Source organism: Notothenia rossii (genome assembly GCF_949606895.1).
Source record: "Notothenia rossii genome assembly, chromosome: 9".
NCBI classification, from domain to species: Eukaryota; Metazoa; Chordata; class Actinopteri; order Perciformes; family Nototheniidae; genus Notothenia; species Notothenia rossii.
In genome coordinates, this window is record NC_136907.1 from 77,514,962 (window position 1) to 77,533,429 (window position 18,468).

General features: G+C 40.9%; 1 protein-coding gene and 2 long non-coding RNA genes across 3 annotated transcripts; 2 read left to right on the plus strand and 1 right to left on the minus strand.

Annotated features, from left to right (window-relative positions):
• Positions 1-568: 568 nt before the first annotated feature.
• LOC307020044 (tripartite motif-containing protein 16-like) lies at positions 569-2,274 on the plus strand (the record flags this gene model as incomplete). The annotated part of the gene is made up of 1 exon (XM_079651134.1): positions 569-2,274. The coding sequence occupies one exon, from the start codon at positions 569-571 to the stop codon at positions 2,225-2,227; it is 1,659 nt and encodes a 552-aa protein (XP_079507260.1). The 3' UTR covers positions 2,228-2,274.
• A 6,922-nt stretch (positions 2,275-9,196) lies between these two features.
• LOC307019613 lies at positions 9,197-11,520 on the plus strand. The gene is made up of 2 exons (XR_013802710.1): positions 9,197-9,442; positions 11,334-11,520. It is a non-coding gene; the product is annotated as an uncharacterized lncRNA (long non-coding RNA).
• Positions 11,521-12,183: 663 nt separating this feature from the next.
• Positions 12,184-13,594, minus strand: LOC307019614. Its single transcript, XR_013802711.1, has 2 exons — positions 12,504-13,594; positions 12,184-12,283 (listed from the first exon to the last, which is right to left on the minus strand). It is a non-coding gene; the product is annotated as an uncharacterized lncRNA (long non-coding RNA).
• Positions 13,595-18,468: the final 4,874 nt, after the last annotated feature.

Here is an 18,468-nt window from a genome sequence, read left to right on the forward strand (position 1 = left end):
ACGTGTCTGTAAAAAATAAAATGTTGGGGTTTTTCTTGTTAAAAAAAGAGCTAAGAGGACAACATCTCCGTCTTATGTTTTCTTAATCTAAAAAATATCTCTAAATTATTTTTTCTGAAACAAGATATTTTCATTTTAAATGTATTTTTAGGATTAAGAAAATAATAATGAATTCAGATTTTCTATTATTTTCAGAAAAAAATGTGAATATCTTTTAGTAAACCCTGCACATGTGTCGTCAGGTTGGTGAAGATTTCCCTTCATTTGCATGTGTTTTGCAAACACAGCCTGCCTCTCACACAAAGCTTTGTTGAAAGCAGTTAAATCTGTTCCCTTTGATTCCTGCTCCCAAACACACTGAGCTGCACCCTATCAAGGTATTTGAATGTTCCCGCCCCTTCACAGGTTGGCAACATGTTAAAAGAGAAATCTGTTTCCTCATTCTTTGCATTGACTGAGCAAAAGCAGGAGGAGAGGAGATTTGTTGTCCGTCAGAGATTGTTTCTGTTCAGAGAAAGTGGATATTTGACCTTCTGTCTGCAGTCCGTAACTATCACTGAGAGGTGAGATGAGGCAGAAAGGAGTTCAGCTGGACCGGGAAACCTTCTCTTGTTCCATCTGTCTGGATCTACTGAAGGATCCGGTGGCTATTCCCTGTGGACACAGCTACTGCATGGACTGTATCAAACGCCACTGGGATAGAGAGGATAAGAAGAAAGTCTATAGCTGCCCTCAGTGTAGAAGGAGCTTCAAACCGAGGCCTGTCCTGCTGAAGAACACCATGTTAGCAGATTTAGTGGAGAAGCTGAAGAAGCCTGGACTTGAAGAAGATCCTGCTGATCACTGCTATGCTGGAGCTGAAGATGTGGCCTGTGATTTCTGCACTGGGAGGAAACTGAGAGCCTGTAAGTCCTGCCTCATCTGTCTTTTATCTTATTGTGAGAAACACCTCCAGTCTCATTTTGACGTAGCTCAATTAAAGAAACACAAGCTGGTGGAGCCCTCCAAGAAGCTCCAGGAGAACATCTGCTCTCGCCACGAAGAGGTGATGAAGATGTTCTGCCGCACTGATCAGCAGAGTATCTGTTCTCTCTGCTCTGTGGACGAACACAAAGGACACGACACGGTGTCAGCTGCAGCAGAGAGGACTGAGAGGCAGAGAGAGCTGGAGGGGAGTCGACTAAACATCCAGCAGAGAATCCAGGACGGAGAGAAGGAGGTGAAGCTGCTTCAGCAGGAGGTGAAGGCCTTCAATGGCTCTGCTGATAAAGCAGTGGAGGACAGTGAGAAGATGTTCACTGAGCTGATCCGTCTGATGGAGAAAAGAAGCTCTGATGTGAAGCAGCAGCTCAGATCCCAGCAGAAGAGAGAAATGAGTCAAGCCAAAGAGTTTCAGAAGAAGCTAAAGCAGGAGATCTCTGAGCTGAAGAGAAGAGACGCTGAGCTGAAGCTGCTCTCTCACACAGAGGATCACAACCAGTTTCTGCTCAGCTACCCCTCCTCACTGTCAGCCCTCAGTGAAGCTACACACTCCTCCAGCATCAACATCCGTCCTCTGAGCTACTTTGAGGACGTGACGGCGGCCCTGTCAGCAGTCAGAGACAAACTACAGGACGTCCTGAGAGAGGAATGGACCAACGTCTCATTGACTGAAGTGGATGTTTTACTGCCAGCAGCAGAGCCCACCACCAGAGCTGGGTTCTTAAGATATTCACAGGAGATCACTCTGGATCCAAACACAGCACACACAGAGCTGTTATTATCTGAGGGGAGCAGAAAAGTAACATTCATGAAAGAACAGTCTTATTCTAGTCATCCAGACAGATTCACTGATTGGCCTCAGGTCCTGAGTAGAGAGAGTCTGACTGGACGTTGTTACTGGGAGGTGGAGCGGAGAGGGAGAGCAGTTTTTGTTTCAGTCTCATACAAGAATATCCGCAGAGCAGGGGATGGTACTGAATGTTTATTTGGATACAATGACAAATCCTGGGCGTTAGAGTTTAAACAAAACAGTTATTCATTTACTTACAACAATAGCAAAATTCCCGTCTCAGGTCCTCTGTCCTCCAGAGTAGGAGTGTACCTGGATCACAGAGCAGGTATTCTGTCCTTCTACAGCGTCTCTGAAACCATGACTCTCCTCCACAGAGTCCAGACCACATTCACTCAGCCGCTACATGCTGGACTTTTGGTTTGTGACGCAGCTGAGTTGTGTAAACTGAAATAGCCTGAATTCATTTGAGGAACTCTTCTACTTCTTAAACTCTTTGTGTGTCCATCATTGTTGCTGAGAGCTGAGTGTTCATGTCTTCACTGCACAGAGATCAGCTGTCAATCAAACATTATGGGATGTGCTTTAACATCTTCTCATGAGTTGTTCTGTAGATGTTGGAGTTTCTTTAGGCGGCACTCCTTCCTGTGTCTGTTTAGCCATGGAGGCTGTCACTGCTCAGGAGGATTTCTGTTAACCTCAACTGATATTTCTCCGCATGGAAATGTAAACTTTGATCTAAATATTTGTTGAATATCGATATTGATTTATTTTTATTTTGTTGTTTCTCTTGTAAATCATGAGAGAGAGAAAGCAACAGAGCTTCTTTCATTGTAGATATTTTATTCTAAATGTATTCAATTTTTTACTAAGTCTCAATGTGTTGAATGCATAAAGGACATTTTGAAGAAGGAAATAACACACATTAAAAGAAAAGCCAGCAGGATGAGTTTGCAATAAATTGTGTTTCTATATTCAAGATGTGAGATGAGTGCCACATTTACTTGTCTCTAAAAAATAACATGTTGGGATTTTTCTTGTTAATAAAAGAGCTCTGAGGAAAAATGTCAGTGTTGTGTTTATTTTTCTGAAACAAGATATTCGCATTTTTTAAATTTATCTTTAGGAAAATAATATTAAATTCAGATTTTATTTTATTTTCCGAAAAACATGGGAAAATATTTTAGTAAACCCTGCACATGTTTCGTCAGGTTGGTGTAGATTTCTCTTCATTTGCATGTGTTTTGGCACATTGCTGTTAATGTTTCATTGTCATTGAAGCTGCAGCACGTTACTCCTGATGTAAGTGTTTGGTCCGTTGTGGCGCGATTGCACCTGCCGGCCACCGTAGTTTGTACATCTGAAATTTAATCATCGAGTTTAAAGTAATACAATGTAAAATCAGGGACGGCGCCAGGGGGTTGCTGGCAGTTGCTATAGCAACTCCAGGAATTGGCCTAGCAACGGCTTAGCAACCCCATTGTTTTGTAATGAAAAAAATGTATCTATATATATTTACACATTCTCGCGAGATCTTTCTGGGGTCTTTGTAAGTTAAAGCGCGAATTCTAGGTATGTGAAGTGAACACACAGATCGAAAATGGAAAAATGTCTAACAAATCAGCGAAAACGACCGCGATCTCAAACGGAGCCGGTCCAGCCGGACAACCCTACTATCCACAAGGATCCCGATGTTACTATTACTAATGATAACCGGGAGGATTGGGACCACGAAGAACAGGTGCCCCCGGCCCGCCGACTGACCCACTGCCCCCGCAGCAGCAGGAACAGCTAGCTGCTACGGCGAGCTGCAGTGGAACCAGCGGAGCTAGCGCTGCTCCCCGACCCCTCCACACCGTAATTGACATCAGCCAGTCAGCCTCTGATGGACCAAGAGGTCCCATGCTTAGAAAATACCCGACCAAGAAGTACGGACTGCAAATGCGGTCATTCAATCGCCGATGGTACGAGCAATACACTTGGCTCGAGTACTCAGTGTCTATGGACGGTGTATTTTGTTTTGCCTGCAGGCATTTTGCTCACGAAGGACGCCGCGGTTCCATAAAGAAACCGCCTTTACCCATGACGGATTTACCACCTGGGTTAAAGATACGCAGTCATTCCTTACACATGATGTGAGCAGTGGATATAAATGTGCCATGGATGCATGGCCTGAATTTAAAGTAAGGAAAGAGAGTGGCTCAAAAATCAGCAACGCACTCAGCGAGGGACATTCAAAAACTGTATGTGAAAACAGGGAATATATGCGGGCAGTTGTGGAAGCATTGCGTGACACTGCGTGTCAAACCATTGCACTACGGGGGCATAGGGAGAGTGAAGCAGCCAACAGGGGGAACTCATCGAACTTTTAGACCTGATTGGCAAGTTTGACAAAACTGTGGAGAAAAAAAAAATCTGACAATCCAAGAAATGCAAAGTACACACACCACGACATACAAGATGAGCTAATTGAGCTGATATCAAATATGGTCAGGGATCAAATCAGCGGGGAAGTACAGGAAGCTGGAGTGTTTGCACTGATGGTGAATGAGAGCAAAGACGTGAGTAAAAAGGAGCAGGTGTCTGGCAGTGCGGTATATACATGACGATGGCATACAGGAGGAGTTCCTTCACTTCACCCCAGCTGATGGACTAGACGCAGATTCACTTTTGACAACGATCAAACAGACGCTCAGTAAATGCAACATTGATCACAACATGTGCATTGGCCAACGCTACGACGGTGCCGCTGTCATGTCGGGGTGTAATAATGGTGTGCAGGAGAGATTTCGGAAGGAGGTGCCACAGGCCCTTTATGTACATTGCCATGCCCACCGGCAACATTTTGTTTTTGTTGACTGTGTCAAGAATGTAAGATCAGCAGGGGATTTTCAACTGGCCTCTGCTATGGATCTTGTTGAGTCGGTAATTACATCCCTCTCCCAAAAGAGAAATGAAAAATCATGGGAGGAAATTTTGGACAAAGCACACGCCCTCTCCACCAAGACTGGCATCCTCGTCAAGTTGAGACAAGAGCGACGTCAGACTCAGCCTGCATGCCACCTACAGGAGTTTGTAGTTGATGCTCCAACAGGAAAACTTCCACCTCTCACCTCCTCTGATGACATCCGCAAGCACTGCTACTACCCTGTCATTGATAGACTTGTCAATGAAATGAAAAGGCGGTTTTCGTCTGAATCTTGTGGCTTGCTGCAGGGCACGTCTGCCTTAAATCCAACTCACAAGTCATTCCTTGAGCTGGAGCACCTATCACCCATGGCCCAGTATTATGGGGTAAAAACGGACAACCTGTCTGCAGAACTGCACCAAGTTCGACGGCTCCTTGACCGAAAAAAGCAGCAGCAGCAGGGACAAACTGTGAAAACCACGCACAAATTTCTCTCCCTTCTCCGGCCATACAAGGACGCATTTATTGATTTGCACAGACTTTTGTGTATATCGGTCACACTGCCTGTCACGTCTGCAAACTGCGAACGCAGCTTTTCTTGTTTACGGCGTGTGAAAAACTACATGAGGAGCAACAGCGGGGACTTGAGGAATAGCAATTTGGCTTTGCTGTCCATCAATGCAGAACGAGCAAGAGCCCTGGATGTGCAGGGGGTAATAGAGAGGCGAAGTCCCTCCCCTTCCGGGAGCCTCCATGGGACCCCGGAAGCGGAAAATTATACATTGAATTCAATGGAGAGAGAAAACGTATCTTTTGATCCCGTTTGAATTGTGCCACGAATGACACATATGATGTTTGTCAATTTAAAAGAACATTTTGCAAGTCAAAACAATTAAAATGTGTCGTAAAACTGTGAAGTAACACATTTTTTTGTGTTAAGCCGCTCAGTGAACTACATGTCTCTGGTCCCGCACAATACGCGTCACCAACACAAAGATGGCCGTCACATTGGCAATCTTTCAGAATGAGAATAAAAGTATAAAACGAGGTGAAAATCACTACAAGTCTGGGCACGTTGAGAGCTGTACATACACGAAAGGGGAGTTAGTCGGTTCTGTAAGAGCCAGCATGCGGGACCGGCTTTACAAGATTTCGGTGAGTAGTATGAGTGCAATGTTTAAGGTTAATGTCAGTCAATAAGGAGGAGAATGAAAAAAAAGATGATGAACCACAGACCCGGCATATAATGACTGCAGTGTGCAGGGCTGTGTTAATTTATGTTACTGTTATCAATAGCATTAGTTGACTGAGAAAACCGTCAAGAAAAAAAGTTTAGCGATGTTACGAGTCGACTAGCATAATATGAACAACGGCTGTGATTGACAACCTGGACAGCCAGTCAGAAGCTAGAATGCCAACCTAGAGAGCCAATCAGAACCTAGAACGGGTGTACTGTATACGGGTGTGTATGCTGTGGATAACATTTGTGTTCACAAGAACAAGGTACACTCCCGTGTTTTGTTTTAGTTGCTCTTCAGATTGAAGCGGCCAGTTTTATATCGACTATATGTGTGATCTCCTTTTTACATCTCGTTGTGTCATTTGAGTTTATTTGCTGTGTGTAGATTCAAGGATTTTGGTTATCTTGTCAATTTGTTTGGTTATCTAGGCACAGCTGTGTGTGACTCCCTCTGGTACACTGGTATGTGTTTTCCTAATGTAGAGAGCATTGATTAATTCATAAACTACACACTGAGTCTAGACCCTGACCAAATCCTTTTTTGTTGATCAAATGTTTTTCAAAAATGTAATACACATTTAAAAAAATACAATGTACAATCACAACCAATACAACACAAATTACAAAAAATTCAGAAAAAACAAACAACAACAATCAGACAAGAGGACAAAACTATGGAAAAATAAACCCTCCCACCCCCAGATCTGGACCATCCTTGTATTGCTCATTCAATCTATTATAGCATGTTAACAAACATGGTACTTACTTTATTTGTACAGATCTACATGGGAGAGGATGGCGTGATGCAGAGCGCTGTCTGTGGTTGTGCACGGGGGATGTACAAATGCAGCCACGCTGCAGCATTGGCAATATTTGCCATGTGGCAGATCAGCTCCACAGAAGTTGAGTGCCAGTGGAGGAAGCCTGGCTCTTCAAAAGTAGTCCAGCCGGTGTCTCAACTCTACCAACAGCAAGAGGAGAAATACAACCCACTGGCCAGAGACATCGCCACTGAGGAAGTAGACTTTTTCAGGTCTGCACTGAGGGGCACAGCGTGGCATGGCATGGCTTTTGTCACCTGAGCCAGAGCTGCAGCCTCAACATCAGGCCATTTTCAACGTGCCGGAGCTGGTGAAGGAGCGTGGGAGTCGGGGGCTTGAGGCAATTCTTGCCTCAATGCGACTGAGCAGAGACCAGCAAGCTGCCATCCAGACAGCCACCGTAGGACAGCGGACAAATCCTCAGTGGCAGTTACACAGGCAGGGCAGGTTGACAGCCAGCAATTTTGGTGCTGTGCTGAGGTCGGGACTTTCATCCACTCCATGCGCGTCCCTCATGAAGAGGGTGCTTGGGGGGTACAATTTAGACGGAGTCATGGCTGTCAACTGGGGAGTTGTAAACGAGGTGTGTTTGGCCAGTGTGTTTGGCCTTTTAAGTGTGACACATATGTAGTGATAAATGCTTCACCTGACCACTGTTCCTAAATAAAAAAAGTTTTCTGCATCGTCAGTCATTTTTTCCAAATAATGACCAATATTTCACAAATTCTTCATGTCAACTTAAGAGCACAGCTGTATGTTGAGTGTCAGCTTTGCTTGGTTCATCTTACTGGGGGGCAGCTACATGGATGTCGGTGCAGTCCACAATAATTTTGCAGTTGAAGGCAGAATGAATTTATTATTGACTCAGAATGAAGCACAACTTCATGTCATACAATACATTGACTTTATTTGTAATTGTGTAAAAAAATAAAGCATTTATTAGCAAGCAGGACCTGCAGGAACAGAGAACGATGATGGATGGAGCTGGGAAGAGAGAAGAATAAAGAAAACAGATCAACTTTATTATCGGATATTAAAAATTCAATTTCAAAACAAGTTGCCGCTCCTACAGTTTTCTAGTATGTAAAGATGATTTCACATGACCTATGCAAAATATCACACTCAATACATGTGTCTCTCTGGGGGGTGCATTGTGCCTTTGATGTATATAAATAATATACCATAACCAAATACTATTACGTACAGTGGAAATCAGGTTGCCAGAGCATGTCAGTGTGCATGTTCCTCAGGGTCTCAGCAGTTACAGGTGAGGTAAAGACAATAAGAGAAAAAGGTCAGTAACAACACTTTAAAGTAACAACACTGAATAATTATCTATTTTAATAATTTTCTCTCAGTAATCACTCAACTACTGTCTTTCCAACAAACAGATTGACTCACCCTCACTGTCATCACAATGACACATGTCCAGAAGAATGTCATGCAAGGCTCCCTGCCTGCCTGCCTTCCTTCGACTCTCCCTGAACTGCTTCCTTAGCACCCGGTGGAGGGGGCAGTAGGCCACTCTTCAAATGTTTCACGAAATACTTACCATGATGACTACTCTTACTGTTTAACATTTTGGTTTACTTCATGTAATACAATAATAACTTAATGGTAAGGCTACTAAAAATGACAAGGCTAAGTAATGTAATGCTAACTAACGTGCTCGCTACTCGTCGCTACTAGCTAGGTAGCTAACTTGACTATGTTCCATGCACAACATGTATATTACCTATGATATTACCTGATATGTTTGGTCCAGCGACTCCTGGTCCTTTCATAAGAGGGGAAGCGATAGAACGAGCAAGTGGTATGATCACTTTTGTGATTACAACATGGTACAAAGCACACAGGCATCTTGTAAAAGTGAATTTATTGGAGCAATCTCTTATATTTATTGGAGGGAATAAATCAGTTATGAAATCTTCTTCTTCGCTTTAATTACGAGTCGCAACCACTTGGAGCATTATCGCCTGTGACATCACATGCGCGACCCAGAATGGGATTTGGGATTTGTAGTCTTTGTAGTCGCGTATTTTTCATAGTCTTTTATTTCAACAGTTTTACGACAAAATGTGACTTTTTTGACATGGAAATGATTGTTTAAGATTGACAAACATCATATGTGTAGTACGTGGCACAATTCAAACGGGATCAAAAGATACGTTTTCTCTCTCCATTGAATTCAATGTATAATTTTTCGCTTCCGGGGTCCCATGGACCGGAAGTAGATGGGCGTGACTTCGCCTCTCTATAGAGAGGCGAAGTCCCGCCCATCTACTTCCGACCCATGGGACCCCGGAAGCGGAAAATTATACATTGACGTCAATGGAGAGAGAAAAGTCATCTTTCGATCCCGTTTGAATTGTGCCACGAATGACACATATGATGTTTGTCAAATTAAAAGAACATTTTGCAAGTCAAAAAAATAAAAATGTGTCGTAAAACTGTGAAGTTACAATTTTTTTTGTGTGAAACCGCTCAGTGAACTACAGGTCTCTGGTCTCGCACAATACGCGTCACCATCACAAAGATGGCTGTCACGTTAGTAAATTTCACCTGTTTCTTTCAGAATGAGGCGAAAAAGTATAAAAAGAGGTGAAAATCACTACAAGTCTGGGCATGTTGAGAGCTGTACATACACGAAAGGGAGCGGTTCTGTAAGAGCCAGCATGCGGGACCGGCTTTACAAGGTTTCAGTGAGTAATATGAGTGCAATGTCTAAGGTTAATGTCAGCTAGCTAACAAGGTACACTAACGTGTTTTGTTTTAGCAACTAGTTTTCTCCTTAAGAACTTTGTGGTGTCTGTGTATGCTTTGGATAACATTAGTGTTCACAAGAACAAGATACGCTCCCGTGTTTTGTTTTAGTTGCTCTTCAGATTGAAGCGGCCAGTTCTATATCGACTGTGTGATCTCCTTTTTACATCTCGTTGTGTCATTTGAGTTTATTTGCTGTGTGTAGATTCAAGGATTTTGGTTATCTTGTCCAGGGATGCAAACTTGTCACCTTTCGGCGAAATTCTCCGTTTTGAATCCAAAATAGGTCGTTTTTATGATTCCTGTAGATCTGCAATAAAAATATTTTTGGGGTATGGGAGGGGGTCTGGGACCCGGATTAATGTGCGGCCGCGAGCTTTTTTTTATATATTATAATGAAGCGCGAGCTGTGTGCTCGAGTCTTCCTGCCTGTCGGCTCTGCTCATGATGTATAATAAGCCTCTGCTGCTCGGCGATGATGGTCTAGCTTCAGCAGCTACATTACCTACGGTGCGTTCGTTAATATTAACTGTGCGTCCGGAGTCACTGTGGCACAGACTGGACCGCTGGTGAACAGCTGTTAGAACGGGCCGTTCAGGTGTTCAGAGTAGAGCTCCCTGTCGGAGCGGCAGAGCGTGATATGCACTGAAAAGTTTTTTTTCCCCGTCGCAATATTATCGTTGAGCTAGCTAACTAGCATACATTGTCACTATCTGCTAACGTTAGCTTTAGCCTTCGTTTTCTAATCGTTTTTTTCATAGGCTATAAACAGAGGTGGTATAAGTATATATCTTGAAATTGATTAAAAGTAGAAGTACTCAGTTCTTGTACTTGAGTAAAAGTAGAAGTACCAGAGTGTAGGAATACTCTGTTACAGTAAAAGTCCTGCATTCCAAATGTTCCTCAAGTAAAAGTAGAAAATTATTATTATCAAAATATAGTGAAAGTAGCGACAGTAAAAGTAGTCATTTTGCAGATTGGTCCATTTCAGAATAATATGATATGTTTTATAATGACTGATCATTAAAGTGTTATCAAAGCTGGTAAAGGTGCAGCTAGTTTGAATGACTTTGTATACTGCAGGCAGGGTAGCTTTTGGATTTACTCCAGGTGGAACTAAAGTCTGATTTAACACTTGATTATATTTCACATCATTCATCCACATCTGTAAAGTAACTAAAGGTATTACATACATGTAGTGGAGTAAAAGTACACCATTTACCTCTGAACTGTAGTAGAGTAGAAGTACAAAGTAGCAAAACATTGAAATACTTAAGTAAAGTACAAGTATCTCAAAATTGTGCCCAAGTATAGTACTTGTTGAGTTTATGAACTTGGTTACTTTACACCAGTGGCTATAAAGATAGAAAGACTAAGCCTTGCACAGAGGCATGAAAATACATTTTCAAAATGCTCAACAGTGCTGCCAAAATTATAAACTGACTGCTACACAATTAAAATAAATGCTTTTTATATATTTCTATTAGATGTGACTCTATGGCGTTTCTGTTAATATTAACACTGCTGCTTTAGTTGTTCTGACTGCTAAAATCCTGTTATTCCTAATTTTAAAGCCGATATTCTGTGGGGTCAGGGGGCTCGGATCCTTGTCACCTTTTTCATACCTGATGAGTTTGCATCCCTGTTGTCAATTTGTTTGGTTATCTAGGCACAGCTGTGTGTGACTCCCTCTGGTACACTGGTATGTGTTTTCCTAATGTAGAGAGCATTGATTAATTAATAAACTACACACTGACTCTAGATCCTGACCAAATCTTTATTTTTTGATCAAATGTTTTTCAAAAAAATTTATTGTATATTATATAACAGCTGCACATCACAGACCGGAGTCTCTGCTGCTGTGGACCACGATGGAGGCGATCATCCTCCCCATCCCCAAAGACCCTGCATGGCATGGAAATCTCCTCCTCCTGGAACAATTCTACACCCAGCATATGCTCCCTGTGTTGGCCAGTAGAGAGGAGGACATTTAAATAAACATACTCTTAACACCCTCGGACTCTGCGTTGTGTTTCGTATGTGTGATGGGGTGTTATGCAGAGGGGAGGAAAACAGGACACAGCAGATTGGGATTGTGGTGGAGATGCTGAGCAGTTATTTAATTGTTGCGTGTAATTATTATTATACTGCGTGCTTCTTAGTTATTCCATCTTTTGCTGTAACATGGATCTGTATGTAACTCTATATTTACTTGTTATCTACCACACTTCCTTCTACATCATACACCATCATTATACATGGTGTATATAGGATATATATTTATTTGTATACATATCTGTAAATTGTATAATTTTATTTTTCGTATTTGGGATTTCTCTTTTGTCCACTCAAATACACTTGGCCCTTACACTTGGCCCTTTCTCTTTTCCATGTGGAAAATGGCAGCTGCATATTCTGCTTTTCTCATCTGCTCCCTGTCTGCTCATCTACGATGAGAAAATTATATAATTAATTACTAATAATCATTTAAACCTGTTATTACCAATATTTCACAAATTCTTCATGTAAACTTAAGAGTACAGCTGTATGTTGAGTATGTCAACTTTGCTTGGTTCATCTTACTGGGGGGCAGCTACATGGATGTCAGTGCAGTCCACAATAATTTTGCAGCTGAAGGCAGAATGAATTTATTATTGACTCAGAATGAAGCACAACTTCATGTCATACAATACATTGACTTTATTTGTAATTGTGTAAAAAAATATGAATATTGATTAGCAAGCAGGACCTGCAGGAACAGAGAATGGTGATGGATGGAGCTGGGAAGAGAGAAGAATAAAGAAAACAGATCAACTTTATTATCGGATATTAAAAATTCAATTTCAAAACAAGTTGCCGCTCCTACAGTTTTCTAGTATGTAAAGATGATTTCACATGACCAATGCAAAATATCACACTCAATACATGTGTGTCTCTGGGGGGTGCATTGTGCCTTTGATGTATATAAATAATATACCATAACCAAATACTATTACGTACAGTGGAAATCAGGTTGCCAGAGCAGGTCAGTCCAGTGTGCTTGTTCCTCAGGGTCTCAGCAGTTACAGGTGAGGTAAAGAAAATAAAAGAGAAAAAGGTCAGTAACAACACTTTAAAGTAACAACACTGAATAATTATCTCTTTTAATAATTTTCTCTCAGTAATCACTCAACTACTGTCTTTCCAACAAACAGATTGACTCACTCTCACTATCATCACAATGAAACACGTCCAGAAGAATGTCATGCAAAGCTGCCTGCCTTCCTTCCTTCGACTCTCCCTGAACTGCCTGATCTTTTAATGGTCAATGTTAACCATTTGTGCAGATAGCATTAAGTAGAAAAGATCGCTGATACTAATGTGGGGTTAGCCTACCTCCCGCCCCCTTAGCACCTGGTGGAGGGGGCGATAGGCTACTCTTCAAATGTTTCACAAAATACTTACCATCATGAATACTCTTACTGTTTAACATTTCGGTTTACTTCGTGTTAAGGCTAATACAAATGACAAGGCTAAGTAATGTAATATAATGCTAACTAACATGCTCGCTACTAGCTAGGTAGCTAACTTGACTATGTTCCATGCAAAACATGTATATTACCTGATATGTTTGGTCCAACAACTCCTGGTCCTTTCATCAGACGGGAAGCGATAGAACGAGCAAGTGGTATGATCTCTTTTGTGATTACAACCTCGTACAAAGCACACAGGCATCTTGTAAAAGTGAATTTATTGGAGCAATCTCTTATATTTATTGGAGGGAATAAATCAGTCTTCTTCCTCTTTGCTTTGCGAGTCACAACCAGTCTTGGAGCATTATCGCCTATGACATCACTTACGCGACCCAGAATGCATTTGGGATTTGTAGTCTTTCTAGTTGCGTATTATTCATAGTCTTATATTTCAGCAGTTTTACGACAAACTGTGACTTTTTTTGCATGGAAATGATTGTTTAAGATTGACAAACATCATATGTGTCATTCGTGGCACAATTCAAACGGGATCAAAAGATAACTTTTCTCTCTCCATTGACTTCTATGTATAATTTTCCGCTTCCGGGGTCCCATGGAGGCTCCCGGAAGGGGAGGGACTTCGCCTCTCTATTGACGCGTTTGCTTTGCACCACAACAACAGACGCATTGTCTTGCTGTAACGGATGTGACCCATTGGTGTGTGTGTGTGTGTGTGTGTGTGTGTGTGTGTGTGTGTGTGTGTGTGTGTGTGTGTGTGTGTGTGTGTGTGTGTGTGTGTGTGTGTGTGTGTGTGTGTGTGTGTGTGTGTGTGTGTGATCAGATGTGCACAGTTTATTACATTGTAAAGTTAAGTATATAGGCAATGTTGTTTGTGGGAGTTACACCTTCCAGGTGTGTGTGTGCGTTTTCCGGTGTGTGCAGAAACGCTACAATATGAACAGGCTTGGCCCACTGGTATTGTTTGTTTATTTATTTTGAGAATTAACTAGCAACGCCGTGCTGTCATATAGCAACTGCTAAGCTACTGCAGCAAAAACATCCTGGCGCCGCCCATGTGTAAAATACATTTCTTCTTGTTCTTCAGAGAGTGATAAAAACTGCTTCAACACTTTTTAGACCGTAAAACCGGGATGACATTGAAACGAGAGCTGAAAAAGCATCACGTTAGCAGATTTAGCAGAGAAACAAAAGAGTTGAAGAAGCTCCTGCTGATCACTGCTATGCTGGAGCTGAAGATGTGTCCTGTCTGGTGTGTTTGGCCTCTTATTGTGACAAACACCTCCAGCGTCATTGTGACACAGCTACATTTAAAAAACAAGCTGGTGGAGCCCTCCAAGAAGCTGTAGTGCTGAGATAGATTTGGGTATCATCAGCATAGCAGTGGAAGTTGAGTCTGTGATGGCAGATGATCTGGCCAAGGGGTACCATGTAAATGGTGAACAGGAGGGGGCCAAGCATAAAGCCTTGGGGGACACCATGATTGACTGGGGCTGGAGGGGAATTCGAGTTATATCTGAAGCAATTTATGTTTCTGACAATGTGTAGTCAATTCCACCCTTCAATGTAGCACAAATGTGAACTCTCATTACAGGAACAATACCGGAAACAGACGTAGGAAAGATCCTCAGCTCGCTGATTGGATGTTTTAGCCTCAATGCACGTTGGGATATAGTGTTTATACGATGTGAAACAAACACAAACAGCTGATCAGTAATTATTATTTAGTTGTTGCAACAAACAATAATGGGAAGTACATCACCAATCGCGGAAATGCCCACCGACAGTAGCAGTAATCACACAACATAATTATATAGCCACGGCAATGAACACACACACATTTTCCCTAAGCATGTTTGACGCACACACATTTTATCATGCAGCCTACCACACAAATGTCACATGTTTTTCTCTCTGAAAGATATACTTGTATATGTTTAAACATCAACATCTCATGATATCCTTAGGATTAGTTAACTAACACATGTTAACTGTTTTTATAACCTAAGGCCTTCTCTGAACTTCCTCTAACCTCGGTGTCAGCTCACTTAAAATGAATACATGTATTGATAATTCAGAACGACCATTGTCTCTCTAACGTGTGTGACCCAACTCATCATATGGAATACCATGTGATCTCTAATGAATAGCATAAATATGCTGTATTAAACATTCTGCTGTAACAATAGGGTGGTGGGACAAGTGTTCATTCTGTCTGGCTTAGCCTATTATCATACTAAAAGGAATGCATGCAGCACGCCCTTCCAGGTGTCCCGATGCAACAAGTATCTGAATCCTATTTACATTGAACACTTGAGTCACACGATACTACCTGGCTTAACCTTATCATAATAAAAGGAATACCTACACCCACACATGCAGATAAACCAGATCAACAAGTCACACAATGCTGTCTGGCTAATGCTAACAGGCTAATTATCATACTAAAAGGGATGCATCCAAGTGTCCCAAAACATTTCAGAAACTGTTTCTGCAAGAACCAAAGTTAAATGTATTTTTGTAAGTAATTAACTGATAAGATACAAGTAGAGTTTAACATATTGCTACAGATATAATTTCACATACTTTAATTAGAAATAATGTATTAATTTATTCCATTCTGGTGTTAATTCAAAATCTTAACAAAGGACACATATAGAACTTAGTTATAGTAAATTATCAAAGATATTATATTTATATTAGAGTTTTATTTCTATATGTGAATAAAACAAAGAGATGTTGCTTGTTTGAAGATTCTGAAGTTGTGTGAGTGTATGCTCCAGAGGGCAGGACCTATAAACACATGTAATACCCAATAGCATTGTGAGGCTGACCAAAGGACCGTTAGACCGTGTAAATTGAGTCTTTAAAAAAACAAAAACATTTAATGACTTTTTTAGGATAGCTTAAAATAATATTGTAAAATTACAACAGTGGGCTTTACAGGGTTAACATCTTCTCATGAGTCGTTCTGTAGATGTTGGAGTTTCTTCAGGCGGCGCTCCTTCCCGTGTCTGTTTAGCCATGGAGGCTGTCACTGCTCAGGAGGATTTCTGTTAACCTCAACTGATATTTCTCTGCATGGAAATGTAAACTTTGCTCTAAATATTTGTTGAATATCGATATTGATGTATTTGTATGATGTTGTTTCTCTTGTAAATCATGAGAGAGAGAAAGCAACAGAGCTTCTTTCATTGTAGATATTTTATTCTAAATGTATTCAATTTTTTACAAAGTCTCAATGTGTTGAAAGCATAAAGGACATTTTGAAGAAGGAAATAACACACATTAAAAGAAAAGCCAGCAGGATGAGTTTGCAATAAATTGTGTTTCTATATTCAAGATGTGAGATGAGTGCCACATTTACTTGTCTCTAAAAAATAACATGTTGGAATTTTTCTTGTTAATAAAAGAGCTCTGAGGAAAAATGTCAGTGTTGTGTTTATTTTTTCTGAAACAAGATATTCGCATTTTTTAAATTTATTTTTAGGAAAATAATATTAAATTCAGATTTTATTTTATTTTCAGAAAAACATGGGAATATATTTTAGTAAACCCTGCACATGTTTCGTAGGGTTGGTGTAGATTTCTCTTCATTTGCATGTGTTTTGGCACATTGCTGTTAATATGTTTCATTGTTATTGAAGCTGCAGCACGTTACTCCTGATGTAAGTGTTTGGTCCGTTGTGGCGCGATTGCACCTCCCGGCCACCGTAGTTTGTACATCTGAAACTTAATCATCGAGTTTAAAGTAATAACATGTCAAATACATTTCTTCTTGTTCTTCAGAGAGTGATAAAAACTGCTTCAACACTTTTTAGACCGTAAAACCGGGATGACATTGAAACGAGAGCTGAAAAAGCATCACGTTAGCAGATTTAGTAGAGAAACAGAAGAGTTGAAGAAGCTCCTGCTGATCACTGCTATGCTGGAGCTGAAGATGTGTCCTGTGTGGTGTGTTTGGCCTCTTATTGTGACAAACACCTCCAGTCTCATTGTGACACAGCTACATTTAAAAAACACAAGCTGGTGGAGCCCTCCAAGAAGCTGTAGTGCTGAGATAGATTTGGGTATCATCAGCATAGCAGTGGAAGTTGAGTCCGTGATGGCAGATGATCTGGCCAAGGGGTACCATGTAAATGGTGAACAGGAGGGGGTCAAGCATAAAGCCTTGGGGGACACCATGATTGACTGGGGCTGGAGGGGAATTCGAGTTATATCTGAAGCAATTTATGTTTCTGACAATGTGTAGTCAATTCCGCCCTTCAATGTAGCACAAATGTGAACTCTCATTACAGGAACAATACCGGAAACAGACGTAGGAAAGATCCTCAGCTCGCTGATTGGATGTTTTAGCCTCAATGGACGTTGGGATATGGTGTTTATGCGATGTGAAACAAACACAAACGGCTGATCAGTAATTATTATTTAGTTGTTGCAACAAACAATAATGGGAAGTGCATCACCAATCGCGGAAATGCCCCCGACAGTAGCAGTAATCACACAACATAATTATATAGCCACTGCAATGAACACACACACATTTTCCCTAAGCATGTTTGACGCACACAAATGTTATCATGCAGCCTACCACACAAATGTCAAATGTTTTTCTCTCTGAAAGCTATACTTGTATATGTTTAAACATCAACATCTCATGATATCCTTAGGATGAGTTAACTAACAAAGGTTAACTGTTTTTATAACCTACTGTAAGGCCTTCTCTGAACTTCCTCTAACCTCGGTGTCAGCTCACTTAAAATGAATACATCTATTGATAATTCAGAACGACCATTGTCTCTCTAACGTGTGTGACCCAACTCAGTAACACACATCATATGGAATACCATGTGATCTCTAATGAATATCATAAATATACTGTATTAAACATTCTGCTGTAACAATAGGGTGGTGGGACAAGTGTTCATTCTGTCTGGCTTAGCCTATTATCATACTAAAAGGAATGCATGCAGCACGCCCTTCCAGGTGTCCCGATGCAACAAGTATCTGAATCCTATTTACATTGTACACTTGAGTCACACGATACTACCTGGCTTAGCCTTATCATAACAAAAGGAATACCTACACCCATACATGCAGATAAACCAGATCAACAAGTCACACAATGCTGTCTGGCTAATGCTAACAGGCTAATTATCATACTAAAAGGGATACATCCAAGTGTCCCAAAACCTTTCAGAAACTGTTTCTGCAAGAACCAGAGTTAAATGTATTTTTGTAAGTAATGAACTGATAAGATACAAGTAGAGTTTAACATATTGCTAAAGATATAATTTCACATACTTTAATTAGAAATAATGTATTAATTTATTCAATTCTGTTGTTCATTCAAAATCTTAACAAAGGACACATTTAGAACTTAGTTATAGTGAATTATCAAAGACATTATATTTATATTAGAGTTGTATTTCTATATGTGAATAAAACAAAGAGATGTTGCTCATTTGAAGATTCTGAAGTTGTGTGAGTGTATG